Source organism: Pollachius pollachius (genome assembly GCF_949987615.1).
Source record: "Pollachius pollachius genome assembly, chromosome: 15".
Lineage (NCBI taxonomy): Eukaryota > Metazoa > Chordata > Actinopteri > Gadiformes > Gadidae > Pollachius > Pollachius pollachius.
This window is the reverse complement of record NC_136948.1, coordinates 4,455,201-4,475,210: the sequence shown is the minus strand read 5'-3', so window position 1 is coordinate 4,475,210 and position 20,010 is coordinate 4,455,201. Positions and strand designations below refer to the sequence as shown.

At 53.6% G+C, this 20,010-nt stretch overlaps 2 protein-coding genes across 2 annotated transcripts; both read right to left on the bottom strand.

The window, feature by feature from the left end:
* Positions 1–1,127: 1,127 nt before the first annotated feature.
* On the bottom strand, positions 1,128–6,496 carry LOC307086876 (centrosome-associated protein ALMS1-like; the record flags this gene model as incomplete). The annotated part of the gene is made up of 9 exons (XM_079752224.1): positions 1,128–1,366; positions 1,629–1,728; positions 2,548–2,599; positions 3,244–3,412; positions 3,985–4,277; positions 4,507–4,662; positions 5,291–5,387; positions 5,612–5,701; positions 5,846–6,496. The coding sequence occupies 9 exons, from the start codon at positions 6,494–6,496 to the stop codon at positions 1,316–1,318; spliced, it is 1,659 nt and encodes a 552-aa protein (XP_079608350.1). The 3' UTR covers positions 1,128–1,315.
* On the bottom strand, positions 6,436–19,956 carry LOC307086581 (uncharacterized protein). Its single transcript, XM_079751835.1, has 11 exons — positions 19,272–19,956; positions 17,740–17,908; positions 16,873–16,993; positions 14,627–16,241; positions 13,914–14,067; positions 10,921–12,693; positions 10,062–10,177; positions 8,739–9,581; positions 8,139–8,258; positions 7,161–7,316; positions 6,436–6,567 (listed from the first exon to the last, which is right to left on the bottom strand). The coding sequence occupies exons 1-10, from the start codon at positions 19,275–19,277 to the stop codon at positions 7,239–7,241; spliced, it is 4,995 nt and encodes a 1,664-aa protein (XP_079607961.1). The 5' UTR covers positions 19,278–19,956; the 3' UTR covers positions 6,436–6,567; positions 7,161–7,238.
* Positions 19,957–20,010: the final 54 nt, after the last annotated feature.

Here is a 20,010-nt window from a genome sequence, read left to right as displayed (position 1 = left end):
TTTGGCTTTGGTGTGTGAGTGCGTTTTATCCTATAAACCAGTGCAGTCTATGAGGCCAAACAATCTGTGTTAGCCCAGTATTTGTTTGTTGATGATGATGACACTGTTGTTGTTGTTTGTGTTGCTGAAGGCGCGTGACTGTGGTTCTCTCCGTATAATCTGTCGACGTTTCGTACCGCAATTTATAACCTTTCCGAAAGTCAAAGGGAAACAGAGTTTGTGTTAATTCTGGTGGAATAACAGAAACGTGTTCGCTGGGAAAACAGATACGCTATCTAACTCTAAGGGACTTGTGTATGTAACATTAAAGATAACACTTAACAGAACTACGATGTAGATATATACACAACATCTATGGGATATATTCTAGGGTTTATTAAGTTATTTAGTATTTATTGCACAGACTGTCGACGCCAGTAAAGTGTTCCCTCCTGCTGTGAAACGCTCGCTATGAATTTGTGTGCGTTTTTGTACGGGACAGCAGAATTGTATTGGCTCCCATCGTGTCAAACTTCACTTCCTGTTTGTGTTGCTCATTTCCTGTCCCAGCCTTGACACCAGAAAGCCTTGTGGTAGAGATCGATCCCTGGTCTTATTGCTTATTTTGACCTCGTCAACAAGCAAAGCGATGTCTTTGCCAAAGAATTTCTTCAAAATCGTTGTTGATTGCAATCAACAGCGATAAGGTTTTAAATAATTTACAGCAAGATATGTCTTAATTTAACACTTCCTTATTTATTTGTTTTTACACAGTATTATGTAGATGATGTTATGTTACATATATTTAATTCTAGGAGTTATTTCATTCATTTTTGCTCATTTGTGAGCATAGTGCATGTGCACATTAAGCCCAGCTGTTCCGTCGTACGGTTCTCATGTCCCCGGGGTCTGCTGTGGTGAAGGTAGCGGGCAGAGCTAGGAACTGCTAGGTCGGACCCTGGAACCTGTATCTCTGTGCACCGCTTCATGCTAATCAATAAACCAACCAATCGATCAATAAAGACAACAGTAGGACCAAGTCGGCCTTGTGTGGGTTTTTGAAAACGACATGATTGACACAATTCATCATAAACTTTGTATTTTTTTTTTATTAAAAAAGTAAAAAGATTAAAACATTCAGTCTGCACCAAGACCGCAACATTATAAAGCACAGACTTTATGGTTATTCATCTACAAAAGTCTGTTCATAGCTAGTTCATAAACAATGACACACACACACACACACGGCTCAGCTACTAAAATACATCTAGTATAAAAGGAAGCATGAAACCAGACCCAGAGTAATAAAGGCGTTGTGCAGAAGCGACTCGTTGGTTCAGAACGCCTGCCAGGCCGGACGCCGAGCGAGAACCCTGGAGGTGATTCGCTGGAGGAGGAGGAGAACGCAGGCGAGTTTACCGGCTATACCATCACTTCACTAACAGGTGAGTAATCAGGTGGATACCATCACTGTGACTAACTGATGGATGAATAAAAGTGAACACCAACGCTTAATGCAAAGCTAAACCAAAATAAATATTGATATGCTAATCCGTCAATTAAATGTCCTCCCACAAAATGCAAATATTGACCTTAGAGGCAGCTCCCACATGGTATTAAAAGGTGTGTGCGTGTGTTCCTCCACACACCTTGTTGTAGAGCTGAGCGTTGAGTCTGTAGGAGCTATACTCCTTCCTTCTCTGCTCCTCCTTGCGCCTCCTCTGCACCTCCGGGAGCTGCTCGTAGATCCTGGAACAGCGGGGGGGGGGGGGGGGGGGGGTCAGGCTCCGTGATCGGTCCATACACACCCAACACCGGTACGGGGCTAGGCTCAGTACATCACCGGGTCCATCCACCCTCCAGATGGTCTGGAGGGTGGATGGACCCGGTGGAGGTCAAACTATGTCAGGAACTCAGCCTGGTAGGCTGAGTTCCTGACATAGTTTGACCTCCACTGGGTCAGACACCAGGAACCATGCTGAGTTCATTACATCATCATTACTGGGTCAACACACTGGACACTGGTACCAGGCCGAGTTCATTACATCATCACTACTGGGTAAACACACTGGACACCGGTACCAGGCCGAGTTCATTACATCATCTCTACTGGGTCAACACACTGGACACCAGTACCAGGCCGGGTTCATTACATCATCACTACTGGATCAACACACTGGACACTAGTACCAGGCTGAGTTCATTACATTATCTCTACACACTAGACTTCGGTACCATTACATCATCTCTGCACTAGACACTGGTAGCAGGCTGACTCCATTACATAATCTCTACTGTCGCCATATACAATTAATTATTTTATTTTATTTAATCTCTTCCTGACTATCTTTATAACGTGACTCATAACGCGATGGGACAGCGTCTGTGTGGAACAGTTAGCTCAAAGTCCTACTTAGAATGCCACGAGGCTAACGAGGTCAAAGGTTAAACGAGGCCTTTGGCCGTTTGGCTGTTGCGCCGCGCAGCAGCCAGCACAAATGGGTTAAACATCGCTGATGAGGGCGTACAGAGCGATGAAGGGGCTGATCACTAGTAAGAGTGACTCACAGCTTGGAGCGGAGGATCATCTCCTTCCTGGGGACCGCTCTCCTGGAGGCCCCTGGAGGAGAGAGGAGAACACGAGGAACCGGGTTAGGAACCGGCTGAGGAACCGGCCGAGAGGTCAGAGCTTCGTCTAGTAGCAGTAGTTCTAAACACCGCAGTCGTTTGCACGGAAGATAAACACAACTGGTCGCTGTGAGTGGAAACGCACGTATTATTAAAAATAACTGGATATAAAAACAACGGGATACTATACAAAACGTACATCTAATTAGAAAAGTCATAAAAACCAATACCATTGAACAAAAAGGTGCATTAAAAACATTCGATAGCCTCCATAAAGCCATGCAGAATTTTTAAATCATTCATTTCAACATTTTAAAGACACAAAAATGTAAATGTTAAATGGGCTGCACTTATCCATAGTTTGCCAGCCAGTGGCCACTCAAAGCGCTTTACAATATTGCCTGACATTCACCCATTCGTGCACACACTCACACACCGATGGCGGGGGTCAACCGTGCAGGGCGACAGCCAGCTCGTCTGAGCAGTTAGGTCGAGGTGTCTTGCTCAGGGACACCTCGACACTCGGACTAGCAACCTTCCGGTTACCAGCCAACCCGCTCTGCTTCATGAGCCACATGCCGCCCGAAAAGGTCAAATAATGAACCATTTTGAATGACAAACTTGTGGGCGCTGTACCTGTGGGGTTGGGGCCCCTCCAGGGGGGGCCCTGGACCCGGTACAGCCGCTGCTCCCCGTCCTCGCTGTACAGGCCCTGCAGCCTCCTCTCCTCCGCCTGCAGGGCCAGCCTCCGCAGCCGCTCCCGGGACCGGGACACGAAGCCCGGCCTCCGCAGGGCCAGAGACTCCTGGAGGAGGAGGAGGAGGAGGAGGAGGAGGAGGAGGAGGGTGGAGGGGGAGAGAGGAGGAGGGGGAGGAGGAGTAGGAGGAGGAGGGTGGAGGAGGAGGAGGAGGAGGAGGGGGAGGATGGAGGGGGAGGAGGGGGAGAGAGGAGGACAGAAGTTAGCATTATTTATCAGATCAGATCCATGTCATTAAGGAGCAGGTAGGGGTTAGACAGTACAGAGACAGGTCATTAAGGAGCAGGTAGGGGTTAGACAGTACGGAGACAGGTCATTAAGGAGCAGGTAGGGGTTAGACAGAACAGAGACAGGTCATTAAGGAGCAGGTAGGGGTTAGACAGTAGAGAGACGGGTCATTAAGGAGGTAGGGGTTAGACAGTACAGAGACAGGTCATTAAGGAGCAGGTAGGGGTTAGACAGTACAGAGACAGGTCATTAAGGAGCGGATAGGGGTTAGACAGTACAGAGACAGGTCATTAAGGAGCAGGTAGGGGTTAGAAAGTACAGAGACAGGTCATTAAGGAGGTAGGGGTTAGGGGAATCTTACTTTAGACCCCCCAGTCGGTGAGGACACCCACCTGCAGAGAGAGGTGGCCCAGACGCGAGGAGGTGGTCTTGGCGAGGGGTTCCTGGTCTAGTCGGGGGTCGCTACGGACCGCCTGGTCCCGGCCGGTTCCGTCCCCCTGGACCTGTCTCTGTCTCAGAGGTTCCCTCCAGGGTTGGTTTCTGCAGTAGGCCTCGAAGCAGACCGAGCCCCGCCCCCTGGCAGGCCCCTCCCCCTCCTGCTGCCGAGGCCCCGCCCACTTCTCCGGGCGGTTCTCCTTCCGGTCCTCTGATGGCTCGTCTTCGGTGGCGACGAACCAGGTAACCCCTGCAGGGGAACACGGGGTCAGACTGTGTACCCCCCTAGTGGGGACGTGTTGCACTGCACAGGGTATTACACAAACATGATGGTGATTGATTAATGATAAGGTTATTATGATAACTATACATATACCAGTCTATACGTCTATCTATATATCTATCTATAAAAATATTGGGCACGCAATAAGGCTTTCTATCGTCACGGCAACCCTGGCCGTAGTGGAGGCGGGACCTACCCTTGGTGAGAGGTTTGGATTGGCTCCTCCTGCTGCCCCTCCTCCTCTCTTTGACGGAGACCTCGGGGTCGCGGCGGGGGTCGGCAGGGGAGGGGAAGGTGGTGCCCACGTCACGGGTGTGGCGACGGGTGGCGTGGCTCACAAACTCCAGCTCCCCTGGAGGGAGGGAGGGAGAGGGGGGGAGGGGGTGAGTGACTGACTGACTGAGCAGGTGAGCGGGTGAGTTAGTGAGTGAGGGACCAGTCACCAACAGAGAGGACTTTTTGAACCACATTTCAAAGCTATGACAGCGCTGAGCCTGATAGGAGATCAGTCCCCCCCTCACTCTACTCCCACACCCTGATGAACCCTCCCTTTGTCCCTTGGTGCCGACCGGGAGCTGTTCCATCAGACACACGGCAGACCTTTCCACTGACGGCCCCGGATCACGCGTCACTGGGGGAAGGTCGTCGTCAGGGCGCACTCTCCCGCAGACAACTCTGCACTCTTTACCCTTTTCCAAGGACAGAACCTAACTTGTTTCCTGGAGCCGAGTTCAGGAGCCACAGGGTTTCTGAATCGTTCTCCCTCTTACTCTCTGGCTCACCTGAGAGCGAGGGGGGCGGGCGTGAAATAGTCCTGGGACTTTTAGGAAAACAGACAAAGTTCTCAATGCATTCTTCCCAAGTTTATTCCTCTGAGTTGGATGGTTTGCCTTCGCTGCTCTCAGCCCCTCTACGTCTCTCTGGATCAGTGTGTGATGGGGTCCCAGTGGAGTGACCGCAGAGTCTGGGGGAGGACTGACCTGCCTGGACGCCTCTGTTGACCAGCCGGACCCCCTGCTGAGCCCCGGTCCTGGGGTCAGTCAGGACGTAGCTAGTGGCCGAAGACACCGACCCAGCCTGACGGACAGACAGACGCACAGCAAAACCCAATTTAAGTATGGTTTGGTTGTGTTCAGATATGCTGCGTATTAAACATTGGAAGAGTGTGTCTTGGACTGTGGTTGGACTGTTTTCTTCCACTGGATCAGTTTGTAAAACATTTCAACAGTGATTTTTAGTGTTTGGTTGTTCTTTACGGTGTGTATTCTCTGGCGTGTCTTAGTGTACAGACTCGGACCTACCCTGGACTCGGCTCCGGGGCTCTGAGACGAAGGGACCCAGGGAAGTGTGTCTTCTGTCTTCCCTCCTCCCTCTCTCCTCTGCTCCTCCCCCTCCCTCGTTCTCTCCCATCCCTCCTCCCTCCTCTCCCCTCCCTCTCCCCTCCTCTCCCCTCCCTCCTCCCTCCTCTCCCCTCCCTCCCTCGTTATCTCCCCTTCCCCTAACCCTAACCCTGCCTCCCCCCTCCTCTCCCCCGCCTCCCTCTGCTGGTGGATGGCGTGGTAGAGCTTCCCGAGGGGAGAGCCCGGGGTCAGACTCCTCCGGACCCGGTCTGACCCGAAGGCGCGGACCAGCCGCTCCGTGTCCACCGTGGACACCGAGCCCCGGGACGTGGACAGCGTCTCCGAGCCGTCCCTCTCCGCGGGGAAGCGGTGCTGCCCGTGGGCGGGGCTAGAGTGGGAGGAGGCGGGGCTAAGGCTCTCCTCTTCCTGTGTCCGCGCACGCCACCGGGGGTGTCCATCGTCGCCAGACGTAGACAACCCCCCACCTCCTCCTCCTTCTCCGTGGAGGAGGCGTTTCAGGCGCTCCAGACGCATCAGGAGAGACGGCTCGCTCTCATTGGTCGGATGGAGGTTCACCAGGCTCCGCCCCTCATTGAATCTTTGCCACAGCTGGCCCAGAGACGCACCAGTCTGCTGCGATTGGACAAGCTGGCCAAAGTCCCGCCTCCCCTCCAATCCCGACGTAGAGGCGGAGTTGTGGGCGTCGGCGTATTCCCTTGTCGAGGTGCCTCGGTCCATCTCATACGCCATTGGTTGAAACTCCCCACCGCTCTCCTCTGATTGGCTGTCGCTAAAGGAGTGCCGGGGGCTGGTACCCTGGTCTCTCCTGGCGCCGGACAGGTGCATGCTGGGTAGCGGCCCAGAGGAGAGCCGAGAGGATGGACGAGGTCGTGAGCCGGTGTCAGCCGATCCAGCACCTGGAGATCACATGAGCAGGTGAGATGGACTGCGGTACTACAAGGTACTGCTTCCTTCACATCCCGCATTTATCCCTCACTCACTTACACATAGTCCTCCCAACCACCAGATTGTGTAGAGCGGTTAACAGTAGTTATCCATGCTCAGAGGGCACCCAGTGATGGACCAGCAACCCCCCTACTCTACCCTGTCCTAAACAGGGCTGGTCCTGTAGGTTAGGCTACCAGGGTTAGCCTACCTGTGTGTTGGGCTAGCAGGGTTAGCCTACCTGTAGGGCTGGTCCTGTCTCTTAAAGGTCAGCCTACTGTCTGTAGGACTGGTCCTGTCTGTAGGGTCAGCCTACTGTCTGTACGACTGGTCCTGTCTGTAGGGTCAGCCTACTGTCTGTAGGGCTGGTCCTGTCTGTAGGGTCAGCCTACTGTCTGTAGGACTGGTCCTGTCTGTAGGGTCAGCCTACTGTCTGTAGGACTGGTCCTGTCTGTAGGGCTGGTCCTGTCTCTTAAGGGTCAGCCTACTGTCTGTAGGACTGGTCCTGTCTGTAGGGTCAGCCTACTGTCTGTAGGGCTGGTCCTGTCTCTGAGGGTCACTCTACCTGTGTGTGGGACCAGCAGCCCGGGTACCCCGCCCGTCCTCAGCCTCTTGCTGTAGACCCCCTCGGTGTGTCTGAAGCTCACGCCGCGGTCCACGCCGGGGTCCGTGGTCCCCAGGACACCGGGGCCGAAGCGGGGGGGTACGGCGTCGTCAGAGCCTGGGGGGGGCGGAGGGGAGAGATGAGTGGGAGAGAGTGGAGAACGGCCTCTCTCCGTCCTTTCCTTCCTCGCGGGAGGAAAGAGTCGACCGCCGCGCGGTCTCTCGGAGGTCCTCAGCTGTGCTGGCTAGGGCCCTGGGGGGGGGGGGATCTTTGTCTGACAGCGGCCCAGGAACATGAATAATTCATGAGGGGAGGAGTGGGTCACCAAAGGAGCAGCTGCTGGTCGTGGTGTTGGGGCTGCCCGCCCAGACCTCACTGCCACTTACTGACCCATCGCCCAGTCTATCTTTGTTGGCAATCCTTCCAAGACATCACAGATGATAACCAAAGATGAAGTAATTCAGTCATTTTATAACAAATCATGACAATTAAATAAGAGTATCCATGCAGACAGCCCCAATGTGGTTTCTAACAACCAGGTTCCTGTTAACAGGACGTTAACAGTAAAATACTGATATATTTTCTAGATATTCCTAGACGTTCCTAGATGTTCCTAGACATTGCTAGATGTTCCTAGACGTTCCTGGATGTTCCTAGACGTTCCTAGACGTTGCAAGTTGTTTCTAGATGTTCCTAGATTTTCCTAGATGTTGCTAGATGTTCCTGGATGTTCCTAGACGTTCCTAGATGTTGCTAGATGTTCCTGGATGTTCCTAGACGTTGTTCGATGTTCCTAAACGTTGCTAGATTTTTCTATATGTTGCCATATGTTGCTATACATTCCTAGATATTCCTAGACATTCCTAGATGTTCCTAGATGTCCCTGGATGTCCCTGGATGTCCCTGGATGTTCCTTGCGGTTCGGGTGGGGGTTCGTACCTGGATGGGTGCTCTCAGCGGTGCTGCTACAGCGCTCGGGGGAGAAGGACACCTCGCTCTGTGGAACGTAGAACAGCTCCTCGCTGCCGCGGGGCTTGTAGGGCAGGAGAACCGGGTGAGCTGGGGAGGAGAACAGAGAACCACGTTACCACGGAACCCAGAACCGTACGACCGCCACAGCACCCGACACTATAGAACCCGACACCGCAGCACTAGGGCCACCGTAACCTGACCCCGACGGGGAAACACGGTTTGGATCAGGGATGGTGGTGGGATTTGTAGTTTCAACCAGATGACTTAAACTACAAATCAGCAATATTGTATAATTAATACCATCATTGCTTGAGTAATTTCAGGGATTAGTGGGTTTTCAGGTAGGAGGTAGGACTACGATTGTAGCATTCAATACTACCTAATACTTACCGAGTTAAATCCCAACTGTGCATCCTTATATGCAAATCGGGTTCTGATTGATTATTGCTTTGACGCCAATAAAAGCAAATTCAACCTAAACCATAACTAAACGACTATGTTCCTGGTATTATTCCTGCATGCTGCTCCACCAGCCTGATCCCCAGGACGTCCACCAGGGGGGCCTACCTGCACCTCGAGCAGCTCCCGGCCGCCGGGATGGAGTGAAGGATTGTGGGGGACGGCTGGGTGTGGAGGAGGTCCTCGCGTCCGCAGTCGGCCCCGCCCTGAACAGCGTGGCGGTGTCGGCTCTCTGCGGAGCGCGTCCTCTGATTGGTTCCCCGGTGTCACATGGCTTGGCTCCAGCACCACCAGCTCCAGGAGCAGCGCCGGCGGTGCCGATGGTGGTGGTGCGAGGGAGGGGGGAGGACTCTCTGGAGGGCGGCCCAGCCCGGAGGGCTCCGTCCTGGGCCGAGGGGGCGCCGGCGTGCGCCCGGAGCCCCGTGGGTTTGGGAGACGGGGCGAGGCGGAGGTCGGAGACGTGACCCCTGGTGCCCGGGGAATCGGGGGGGGGGGGGAGAGTCGGAGGAGCCCGTCCCGTGGGGGGGGGGGCGGGGGGGTGTGTCTCCCGAAAGCCAGGTTTCCCGCCGCCGGCGAGGACGCAGGAAGCTGGCCGCCGTGGCTTCCTGCCGGCTCCCTCCCTCCGTGCAGGGTGCTGCTGTCGGACCCCGGCCCGGAGCCGGAGGTGGAGGAGGAGGGCGGGGCAGGCGGGGGGCCGGGGTCCGCGGAGAGGTGGGTCAGGCGGAGGGGTTCGGGTTCGGGTTCGGGGGCGGGGCTGAGGAAGCGGCGGGAGACGGCGATGGAGCTGAACGTGGGCGGGGCGGCCCTGGGAAGGGTCACCCCCTCTCGGGCGGCGATCTCTCGCACCCGGGCCTCCAGGCCCATACCCGGCGGCGCAGCGTCAGTCGGGCGGAGAGGGCGCCCCCCCAGGCTGGACACGATACTGCCCTCCGTGTCCGTGCTGGTGATGTTCTGGTAAAGAACGACACGCACAGGAACAAAGTGAGAGGGCGTCTCTCCACTGCTCCTGACACAACGGCCCGACTCTAAACACAGCCTTCTTACAACTTGGTACGTAATCTTACAAAAGGACAAGTTTAAAATGAGTCCGTCAACCGGTGGTGGACGCGCCCACTTGTGATGTCAGAAGAGACCGATTTTCCAAAACGGCTTGTAACGGCTAATCCCACCCACATCTGGTGGCATAACATGTCACCTTTAAAGTTGTAAAGATCTCCTTGTGAAATCGTGCAACGTGTAGTTTTAAAAAAACATTTTAGAAAACGATAGTTTATAGACCACTGCAAACCACGCCTCACTCTGGTTTACCTGCAGGTGAACGCTACACCATCCAGCAGCTGGGAGCAGACAGGACATGCTTTAGGCTTCTGGTTCCCCTTGTGATCTGTAGTGTTTGGTGTGTGTTCGTGTGCGGTCATGTCCGGGGTCTACCTGCAGGGGGCGTAGTAGGAGGATCTCCCTCTTGATCTCCTCGATGCGTCGCCTGTCCTCAGAGTCCAGCTCCAGGAACTCGCACCGCTGACCGGACACCTTGAGCCGGATCCACTCTGAACCCCCACACACACACACACACACACACACACACACACACACACACACACACACACACACACACACACACACACACACACACACACACACACACACACACTCGTCTACTGCCCAAGCACGAAATGCTACGCTATGGCTACGTTATATGCTATCAAACTATGTTTGTTCCATGCCAAGTTACAAGATGTGCTTAAACAAAAATATGTTAGTTCTAAGCCATGTCATATGATATGCTAATACCAAACCATGTTATATGCTATCAAGGTTTCCCGCAGAAAATGTGTTAGTTAAGGTGGTGGGGTTTGCCGCCAGACCGGAGAGGGGCTGCTTAACAACATTGTCAAAATAAAAACCGAAACAAGAAAAGTTAAAGAATTTTTGCAATTTGAACTTTTAAAATATTCCAAAACAAACTTTTTTTAAGTTTGGTTTGGCCGTTAAGGCGGAAGGCGTGCGTTGCTTAGACGGCTGCCTAAGCTGTACAGTTCTGTGGAAAACCCTGTGCTATAATACATTACAAACTGAACCCTGTTAAATGCTATGCTACGTTTTTGATATGCTAATACCAAACCATGTTATATGCTATGCTACGTTATAAGATATGCTAAAACTGAACCCTGTTAAATGCTATGCTACGTTTTTGATATGCTAATACCAAACCATGCTATATGGTATGCTACGTTATAAGATATGCTAACACTAAACCCTGTTTAATGCTACGCTACATGGTGCGGCCTACCTCGGGCCCTGGTGTCCTCCCGGTCGGTGGCGGTGCTGGAGCTGCTGGTCGTCATGGTGATGGAGGACTCGCTCTGCAGCAGCTTGGCGACGCGGACGGCCAGGGAGCTGTCGCTGCTGTTCCCGTCGCTCAGCACGCCGTGCGCAGGCTCCGCCTCCACCACAGAGGCAGGGGAGGAGGGGGAAGGGGCAGGGCTTCCTGGCTCCTCCTCTTCCGGTGCCTCAGTGGGTTCGGGGGTCAGCCGAGGTTCAGAGGTCAGCCGAGGTTCAGAGGTCGTCTGCGGGTCAGCGGTCAGCCGAGGTTCAGAGGTCAGCCGAGGTTCAGAGGTCGTCTGCGGGTCAGGGGTCAGCCGAGGTTCAGGGGTCAGCCGAGGGTCAGGGGTCAGCCGAGGTTCAGGGGTCAGCCGAGGGTCAGGGGTCAGTTGAGGTTCAGGGGTCAACCGAGGGTCAAGGGTCAGCTGGCCGTCAGGGGTCAGCTGAGGGACAGGGGTCAGCCGAGGTTCAGGGGTCAGCCGAGGTTCAGGGGTCGTCTGAGGTCCGGCGGACATCTTCACCGCGGGGACGGCGAGCGTGGTCGTCATGGGAACGTTGGTTCTGTCGGGGGGCGCGGCGCTGCAGCCCTCAGGCTCCGCCCTCCTCGTTGTCTTGGCGACGAGGGGGGGCGGCTGTGACGACCCGCTCACAGAGCCCGCCTCCTGCCGTGTCGGTTGGCCGGCGGGCTGTGACGGTGGGTGGTCTGGTCGCCGTGACGACGGACTGGAATCTCTCGGCGCCAGCATGGAGTCGGAGGAGGAGCGGGCCCACCGAGAGGAGGAGGAGCCATCCAGTCCTCCCGCCCCCGACCAGGAGGTGAAGGCGGAGTCTGAGAACAGAGCCGCGCCCCCCCTCCTCCTCAGAGAGAGGAGGAGGTCGTCGTCGGAGTGCGGTCGCGACCTGGGCATGGAGGAGGAGGAGGAGGACACTCCCAGGGTGTTCTGGGTAGGAGGTGTGTAAGCGCCCACGGGGGCCTCCGCGGCGGTCCTCCTAGCGCTGGAGCTAGCCTGCGGCGGTGACACCAACGACTTCCTGTCTCTCGCCGTGCTGTCAGTCAGCGTGGACGAGCTGCTAGCCTCAAACCGGTCGCTGAGTCGGACAGGGACGTGGCTAGCGCCAACGCTAGTGCTAATGCTAGTCTGGCTACTGCTAGAGCGGCTAACGCCGGCATGGTGATCGTGAGCACTTCGGACCTTAGCGTGGCTAACGCTAGCAGTACGATCGTTAGCACTACGATCGGTTGCTTGGCTACCACTAGCGTGGCTACCGCTAGCGTGCCTAGCACTAGCATGGCTAACCCTAGCATGGCGATCGCTAGAACGGTTACTGCTCACATGGCTACCGCTAGCGTGCCTAGCACTAGCATGGCTGACCCTAGCATGGCGATCCCTAGAGCGGTTACTGCTCACATGGCTACCGCTAGCGTGTGCAGCACTAGCTTGGCTAACCCTAGCATGGCGATCACTAGAACGGCTACTGCTCACTTGGCTACCGCTAGCATGGCTACCACTAGCATGGCTAACTATAGCATGGCATTGAGAACGGCTACCGCTAGCGTGGGTGTGGCTAGCGAGGCTGTGGTACGTTTGGGAGTCGCTTGGGGGCTGATCCGGCGAGGGGGAGACAGTGGGGTGGGCGTGAGCCGCTGGACAGAGGCTGTCCACGCTGAGCGTCACAGACACGCTGGAGTCCAGAGACAGCACGCTGCACTGGGAGAGGTCCGGCTTATGGGGGCTGGCACCTGGCGGAGGAGAGAAGGAGGTAGAGGAGTTAATCTACATGCTGGACAATCACATCAGTCTGGAGATAGCTATACTGTCGGAGTGTGATGAAGATGAGAAGACATCTCAGCGCTTAAAAGGGGACATATTAAACCACCAGGTGTGAGTTCGATTAGCCGCTACAAGCCGTTTTGAAATTCTGCCTCTTCTGACATCACAAGTGGGCGTGTCCACCTAGATGTATGATGGATAGATTAGCAAAGTTCGCAACAGTCCACTGGGTAGGCTGGAAGACTGATCTACCCAGCACACATCTAGGTGGACACGCCCACTTGTGATTTCAGAAGAGGCCTATTTTAAAAACGGCATTTTTAGCAACACTTTAGCAACAACATCAAGTATACATGCCTTGGCTGAGAGCATCTGCTAAGTGACAGATAGATATAGATACTCTCTTATATTTCCGAGAATTTATCATAGTCCATAACCATATGTTGATCATTATGAAATTTCACAACATTGCCTTTTCCAATATTATTATTATTATTATTATTGTCATCTCCAACTTGCTGTACACAAACATTCAAAACGCTTCACTACAAAATATTAAACATTGCGTTTAAAGGGCTCATGTCGTGCAACTGTAGCCTGGCTAACGCCAGACCTCATCTCAATCTACATTGAGATGAGGTCTGGGAACCACACATTCATTTTCTCGTATTTGAGGCATGGTTTACGATTGCCTGGAGCCGTTCATTGGGCGCTACGAATGTCTATCATATGAGTCTGTGCATAGCTCATAGCCAATCAAAGCCTGTTGGTGGCAGGGCAAAGATATCCTTCTTGGTAATGAAAGAGTTTAACGCCGAAAGTTGCTCTTTTTTCAAAATAAACTTGTGTTCTAAACTACTTAGAACACTATCTAAGGCCGCATCGAAAGGTAACGCGTCTGCTGCCATTTTGGATCCGCAAACTACAAGCTTCGGTGTGTCGCATAGACGTCGTCATCGTCTTGCCGTCCCTCCCCGTTCTGTGATTGGTTCCCTTATCTCAGGCGAAAATCGGATCCATGGAATCCAGGGTGCCTAGCAGCGCAAAATGAAATCGCTCGCCAGGCAGCATGGGCATACCCAGGCTAGTGCAACTGGGTGTGGGCAGAACATTTTTTCAGAAGACTTGGCATGGGGTGGGTCTGTTCGGGACCAGACGTCTGTCTGAACGGTTGTCTGGGGGGCCTCACCTTCCGAGGGCTGGCTGCTCTTGGTGCCCACGGAGCCCTTGATGGTGAGCAGGTCGGTGGGGGAGAACTCCGGCTCTCTGATGGGCCCCCGGGGGCCAAAGGGGGTCAGGATGGTGGAGGGAGACTGGTCGATGCCCAGGTTATGGAGGTACAACTGCAGGGGGGGACACACACACACACACACACACACACACACACACACACACACACACACACACAGAGTCAGAGAGACAGAAGAATGTCCAAAGAGGACTGACAACTAAAATCAAAAATTTTAGTAATGCAAAGCATAATATTACTTTACATAAAGTAGTATTATGTAAAACCAGCTCAACTGGTATTGCATGCATGGTGTCTACACCACCAGGGTGTACACATCGAATTTTTAATGCTTCAATTTTGGGTCAAACGATCTCAAAACATATATAATTCGAGTTGAAACTATATTAGAACAGTTGGATACATATTTTTACCTTATTCTCGAATTAAAAAAATTCTATTTGAACATTTTGTGTTTTTTTTTAATGTGAAATTTCAAAAGATCTCAGTTACAGAGTGGTTTTTTTGGGAGGAAAATGTTGAATAAACGCATCACGTCTTCGCCTCAAAAAATAATCCTGATTTCAATATCGACCAAAATAATCGTGATTCTTATTCCTGCCATAACCGAGCGGCCCTAGTTGTCGACAACATGCGGCCCCGGTGGGACGTACCGGGATCCTCTCCTCGATGCTCAGCTCCCTGGCCCTGGTGGGGGTGCGGGGGGAAGGAGGCGGGAGCGTCGCGGGCCCGGACGACGGCCAGTAGGGGGCGTAGTTGTCCACCTCCAGGCTGACCACGGAGGAGGGGCCCGTGGAGGCTTCCAGGAGCCGGGGGAGGGAGGGAGACAGCGTCCCGCCGGCGTCCGTCTCCGGGGAGCCGTCGCTGAAGCGTCCCAGGGCGGCGAGCGGCGAGGGGCGGGGCGGGCCGACCACCGTGCTGAGGGACGAGTGCGACTGGGAGTGGCCCAGGGGGGAGGCGGGGCCGCTGCCCGCCGCCTCCCCTCGCCGCGGGGACGAGGAGGCGGCGGCGGTCGCCGCGGCCTGGGCTGGGGCGCCGGAGGGGACGGAGTCAGCGCGGACCTGCTGCCTCAGGATGCGGCTGAGGGAGTCGGAGATGGCGTCGTGCGGCCGCTTCGTGGGCGACACGCCGCTGAAGCCCTGCAGCGTCAGCTTGTCGAAGAGCGAGGGCTGCCCCGCCGCGCTCTGATTGGCCCTCCAGGCGTCCACCTTCTCCATGTAGTTGAGGGTGGGGAGCGTCGGGACGTTCCCGGACGTCGGGGCGTCCTGTCGGCCGGCGCCCGGGTCCGGTGAGGTCTCCGTCCTGGCTGGACCTCGGAGTCGGAGCGGCCCCGCGACCCGGGACCTGGCCGGGGCGTTGAACGCCCCCGGCGTGGACTGGGACTGTGGGAGGAGCCCCAGATGGGACCCGTCGAATTGGTTCCCCGAAGACCAAAAGTCCCGCCCCCCGGTCCCGGGCACGCCCCCGTATCCCAGCGACAGAGGAGGACCGGACGCAGCGGGAACGCCGGCCAGGTTCCCTCCGACCGGCCTCCCTCTGGCCGTCCCGGGCGCTGGAGCGGGGAGGGGTGTGTGGGTGTGGTCTCGGGTGGCTCCTCCCTCCCGGCTGGTCCGGCTGAGCTCCGCCTCCGACAGCAGCTCCCGGCGGAGGGCCTGGCTGCTCTCATCCGGGTGCGTGTCCCGGGACCCCACCGTGATGTTGGCCGCATCCGGGGGGACCCCCTCCCCCGGGGGGGCCGAGCGGACCGGCTGACGGGGCTCTACAGCGCCGCCGCCGCCCCTTGGACGTTCCCGTCTTCCCGCGCTCATCCTAGGAGCGCCGGCGCCGCTTCTAGCCTCCCTAGTAGCGCTGCTGGGTGTCATCTTGACAGAGCTTTCTGAGGCAGACGACGCAACGCCGCTATTGGCTCCCGAGGACACGTCGGGGAGGGGGTCGCCCGCCGTACGACCAATCGGTGGCGGGTTCCCAGCAGGAGTGTCTTCCCTCAAACCCGTTTCCTCGCCGGCGTTGGCGGGAGCTGGCGGTTGGGCCCGGGTTCCTTCCGGGTGGTTCTTTCTGCGCCCGTCTCCGGGTGACAGACTGTGCTGGGAGAGGGACCAGCAGCTGCTCCCGCCCTCCTCCTCCGTCAGGGCGGTTTTCGTGGCGATGGTCGTCATGGCGAGGGGATGCTGGGACAGGGACCCTGGCTCTGAGGCCAGGGAGGTGTCGGGCTTGTCCTCTGACGGGATCTGAGACGTATCGTATGCGAGGGAGAGGTCTGGAGAGGCTCTAGAGACAGAGACAGAGAGAGAGAGAGACAGAGACAGAGAGAGAGAGAGAGAGAGGGACAGAGAGAGAGAGAGAGAGAGACAGAGACACAGAGAGAGACAGAGAGAGAGAGAGAGAGAGAGAGAGAGAGAGAGAGAGAGAGAGACAGAGACAGAGAGAGAGAGAGAGACAGAGACACAGAGAGAGAGAGAGAGAGAGAGAGAGAGAGAGAGAGAGAGAGACAGAGAGACAGAGAGACAGAGAGAGAGACAGAGACAGAGAGAGAGAGAGAGAGAGGGACAGAGACAGAGAGAGAGAGAGGGAGGGACAGAGAGTTTGGTTCGGACTGGTATCGTGGAGCACCAGAAGCATTGAATCGCTCGGTGTAAAAAGACTGTTTTCTTAAACGTGTTCCCTTTCTCACAGACGTCTGAATGCTTGTGCTTTGTTCTCCTTTTTGCCCATTTTTTATTCAACAGAGCTTCAACCTCCACCCCAGGCTAATCCTTCGAGGAAGGCCCCTTTGCAAAAACCTAATTTCACCACAAGAAACATTTGGTGTAATGAAAATGAAAGTGAACCGGTGCATAACAAACAAAAAAGGTTTTGCTGCCCTGGGTCAGGTCACCACAACACGAGGTCGCCTTCTTACCTCAGAGGAACGAACTCCAGGCCGGTGCCCTGGAGGAGAGAGAAGTCCAGTGAGTGGTGGGGTCCGCTGGCGTGGGACGGCGCCAGGGACAGGAGCGGGGAAAGACCGCTGTCCTGGAACTCTGATCAGGGAGACAAGCGGACAGGACAGGCAGTCTGCATCACAACCCTGCAACCGCTTTTCTTACTATTTACTTTGGTAGTCATTTGGCAGACGCTTTTTTAAGAAGGGGTGATATCATGGCACCAGGTATGAGTTTGATTAGACGCTACAAGTCGCTTGAATATGCTCTTCCTGGTGCCTTAGTGACGTCACGGGTGGGAGTGTCCACCTAGATGTAAGAGTCTAGATAGATCAGTCCACCAGTTGGCTGTAGCAAATGTTGCTTATCCATTCATCCTACTTTTAGGTAGACAGATCCAATTGTGGTGTCACTTAAACACGGGAGAAAAGGCAGCTTTTCACACGGCTTTGTAGTCACACTCACACCTGGTGGCATAACGTCATCCCGTTAAGCACGGTGACTGACATGTGGATACGATGTCGTTAAGGTGCAGGTCTAGGGGCATCACACACATGGGGGATCAAACTCGGCCCCTTTCACCTGGGATCCAGGGTTAGGGCTTACGATTCCCACTAGACCACCCATGCTATGCAAGTACGCACACTCACAGTTTTCAAAGACGCTTTGGATAATAGTGTCCGCTGAATGCAATTTCTAATTATTGACGTTATCACTCGTTTGATTCTCAGGTTCTTATTTCAATGCATACGTTTGTACGAAGGCATAAGCATTTAGCAGGAGTGAACACAGTCAAGACACATACATACAAACAAACAGAGTAGTAAAAGCATGGCTATACACACCCAGCTGGAAAGAGGGGTCCCGTTGTGGCTTGTGTTCAGGGGGTCCCGGGGCGTGGCGCTCCGGACCGCCGCCCAGACCCCGTCCGCCCCCACGTGGCTCCACCCAGGACCGCGGGCTGCACTGACTAGTGTCCAGCTCTGCTGCCGACGGGACCCTCGAATTGGGCTCCTGTGTTACCGCAGAGGCCAAACCAGGAGCTTAGTGTATGAGCTCACTGACAAAGTGTATGAGCGGCAGTCGTTTTTTCGGGACAAAAAGGTTTGAGTGAAGAAGAAATACTAAAAGGTAAACATTCCCTAACGTTCAACGACTCATGTTCATCAGGGACACCTCGACCCTCAGCTAGGAGGAGCCCGGGGATCGATCTAGCAACCGGGTGGTTACAAGTCAACCCGCTCTTCCTTCTGAGCCACTGCCGCCGAAATACTGTACTGTGCAACACTTATACTGTTATATATTATACTACACTCATACAACAGTGGACTCTACAGACAAGAAGATGTGGACTCTACAGACCAGAAGATGTGCAGTCTAGACCACAATATTTGGACTCTATAGACAAGAAGATTGAACCATTGAATGTTGTACGTCCTGGCACTTGTACATTGCACTTATTCAAGGTACTTAATTGTGTAGCATCTACAGTAGCTGCTATCGCTGCTTTACACGGGGAATGGGTTAGCCTAGCGATTGTAATACTTGCACTTGGTTCTATGAACATCTTTACTGTACCGACAGCGATATATTGTTTCACTTCTTATGACAAATGTACTTATTGTAACAAATGCACTTATTGTAAGTCGCTTTGGATAAAAGCGTCTGCTAAATGCCCTAAATGTAAATGTAAATGTAAGAAGATGTGGACTCTACAGACCTGAAGATGTGGACTCATCAGACCAGAAGATGTGGACTCTATAGACCACAATATGTGGACTCTATAGACCACAATATGTGGACTCAATAGATCAGAAGATATGGACTCTACAGACCAGAAGATGTGGACTCTACAGACCAGAAGATGTGGACTCTATAGACAAGAAGATGTGGACTCTACAGACCAGAAGATATGGACTCTACAGACCAGAAGATGTGGACTCTATAGACAAGAAGATGTGGACTCTACAGACCAGAAGATGTGGACTCTAGACCACAATATGTGGACTCTACAGACCAGAAGATGTGGACTCTATAGACCACAATATGTGGACTCAATAGATCAGAAGATATGGACTCTACATACCAGGAGATTTGAACTCACCAAACCACAATCTGTGGACTCTACTAGTCTGTTCCTCGCAGTGCAGTCAGTCAGTGCTCTACAGACCAACATTAGCTGTTTGTGATCAGGGGACGATCTTGCCTCAACTTTTGATTTCAACTCAATGGTTCAGCGTAGGCTACAAATTAGCCTCTCAGGCTAATCCCGTCCGCTACTGCGGACTGTTGTTGTGTCCGTGCAACCGGAACTGCCATGCACAATACTTTATAAAGTCGGTATGCCGTTATAAATAAGGTGTAAATATTAACCTACCTCCATGTTATTTTGCGTCTTGTGCGCCAGTAAGCGCGCCTAACGACAGTTTGTATCCATGGAGCTTGTTGCTATGTGCTGCTCGGAGTGCCGCGGAAACGCGCGGCGATTTGAAAAAAAAAAAAAGCTAGTTGAATCGAATGGTGTGTTCCCGAATCCTCGGACGCTAGCCTTCCGAGTTGCACTTCCGGTCTCGGAGCATTAATAGCGTTCCCGTTCGTCTTTGTGATTGTGGAATGAAATTGGCTAGTCGTTGTTTATTGTTAGCTACATTAGCCTCTTTAGCAAACCAGCCCGAAAACAAACAACACAACTTTACATTGTATTGCACGCACAGCAAGACCATGCAATGTATAAATTGCTGACCGGAATAAAGTAACAATGTAATCAAGTGTGTTAGAGCGTTTGAAATCGACATTAAAATGACCTACGTGGTACAAATACAAAAACGAATAATCTCTTCACAGGCGCAGCCATTTTGTTGAGAGCGTCATCACTGCTCTCGGTCTACTCAGATATAATTTTTACAACTTGATACATTGAATCTCAGTGCGTTTAATTAATAAATTGGCCATCATTTAATAAATAAACAGGACACAGCCACCCATGACATTATGTTGAACTAGTCCATCGTTGCAAGTTGCAACTACTAATTATTAAATCAGCAGCAGGTCTTTTATCCCACAACAACACAATTCCCTTCAAAATTATAAGTTTCGATTTCGTTACGTTCCTGAGG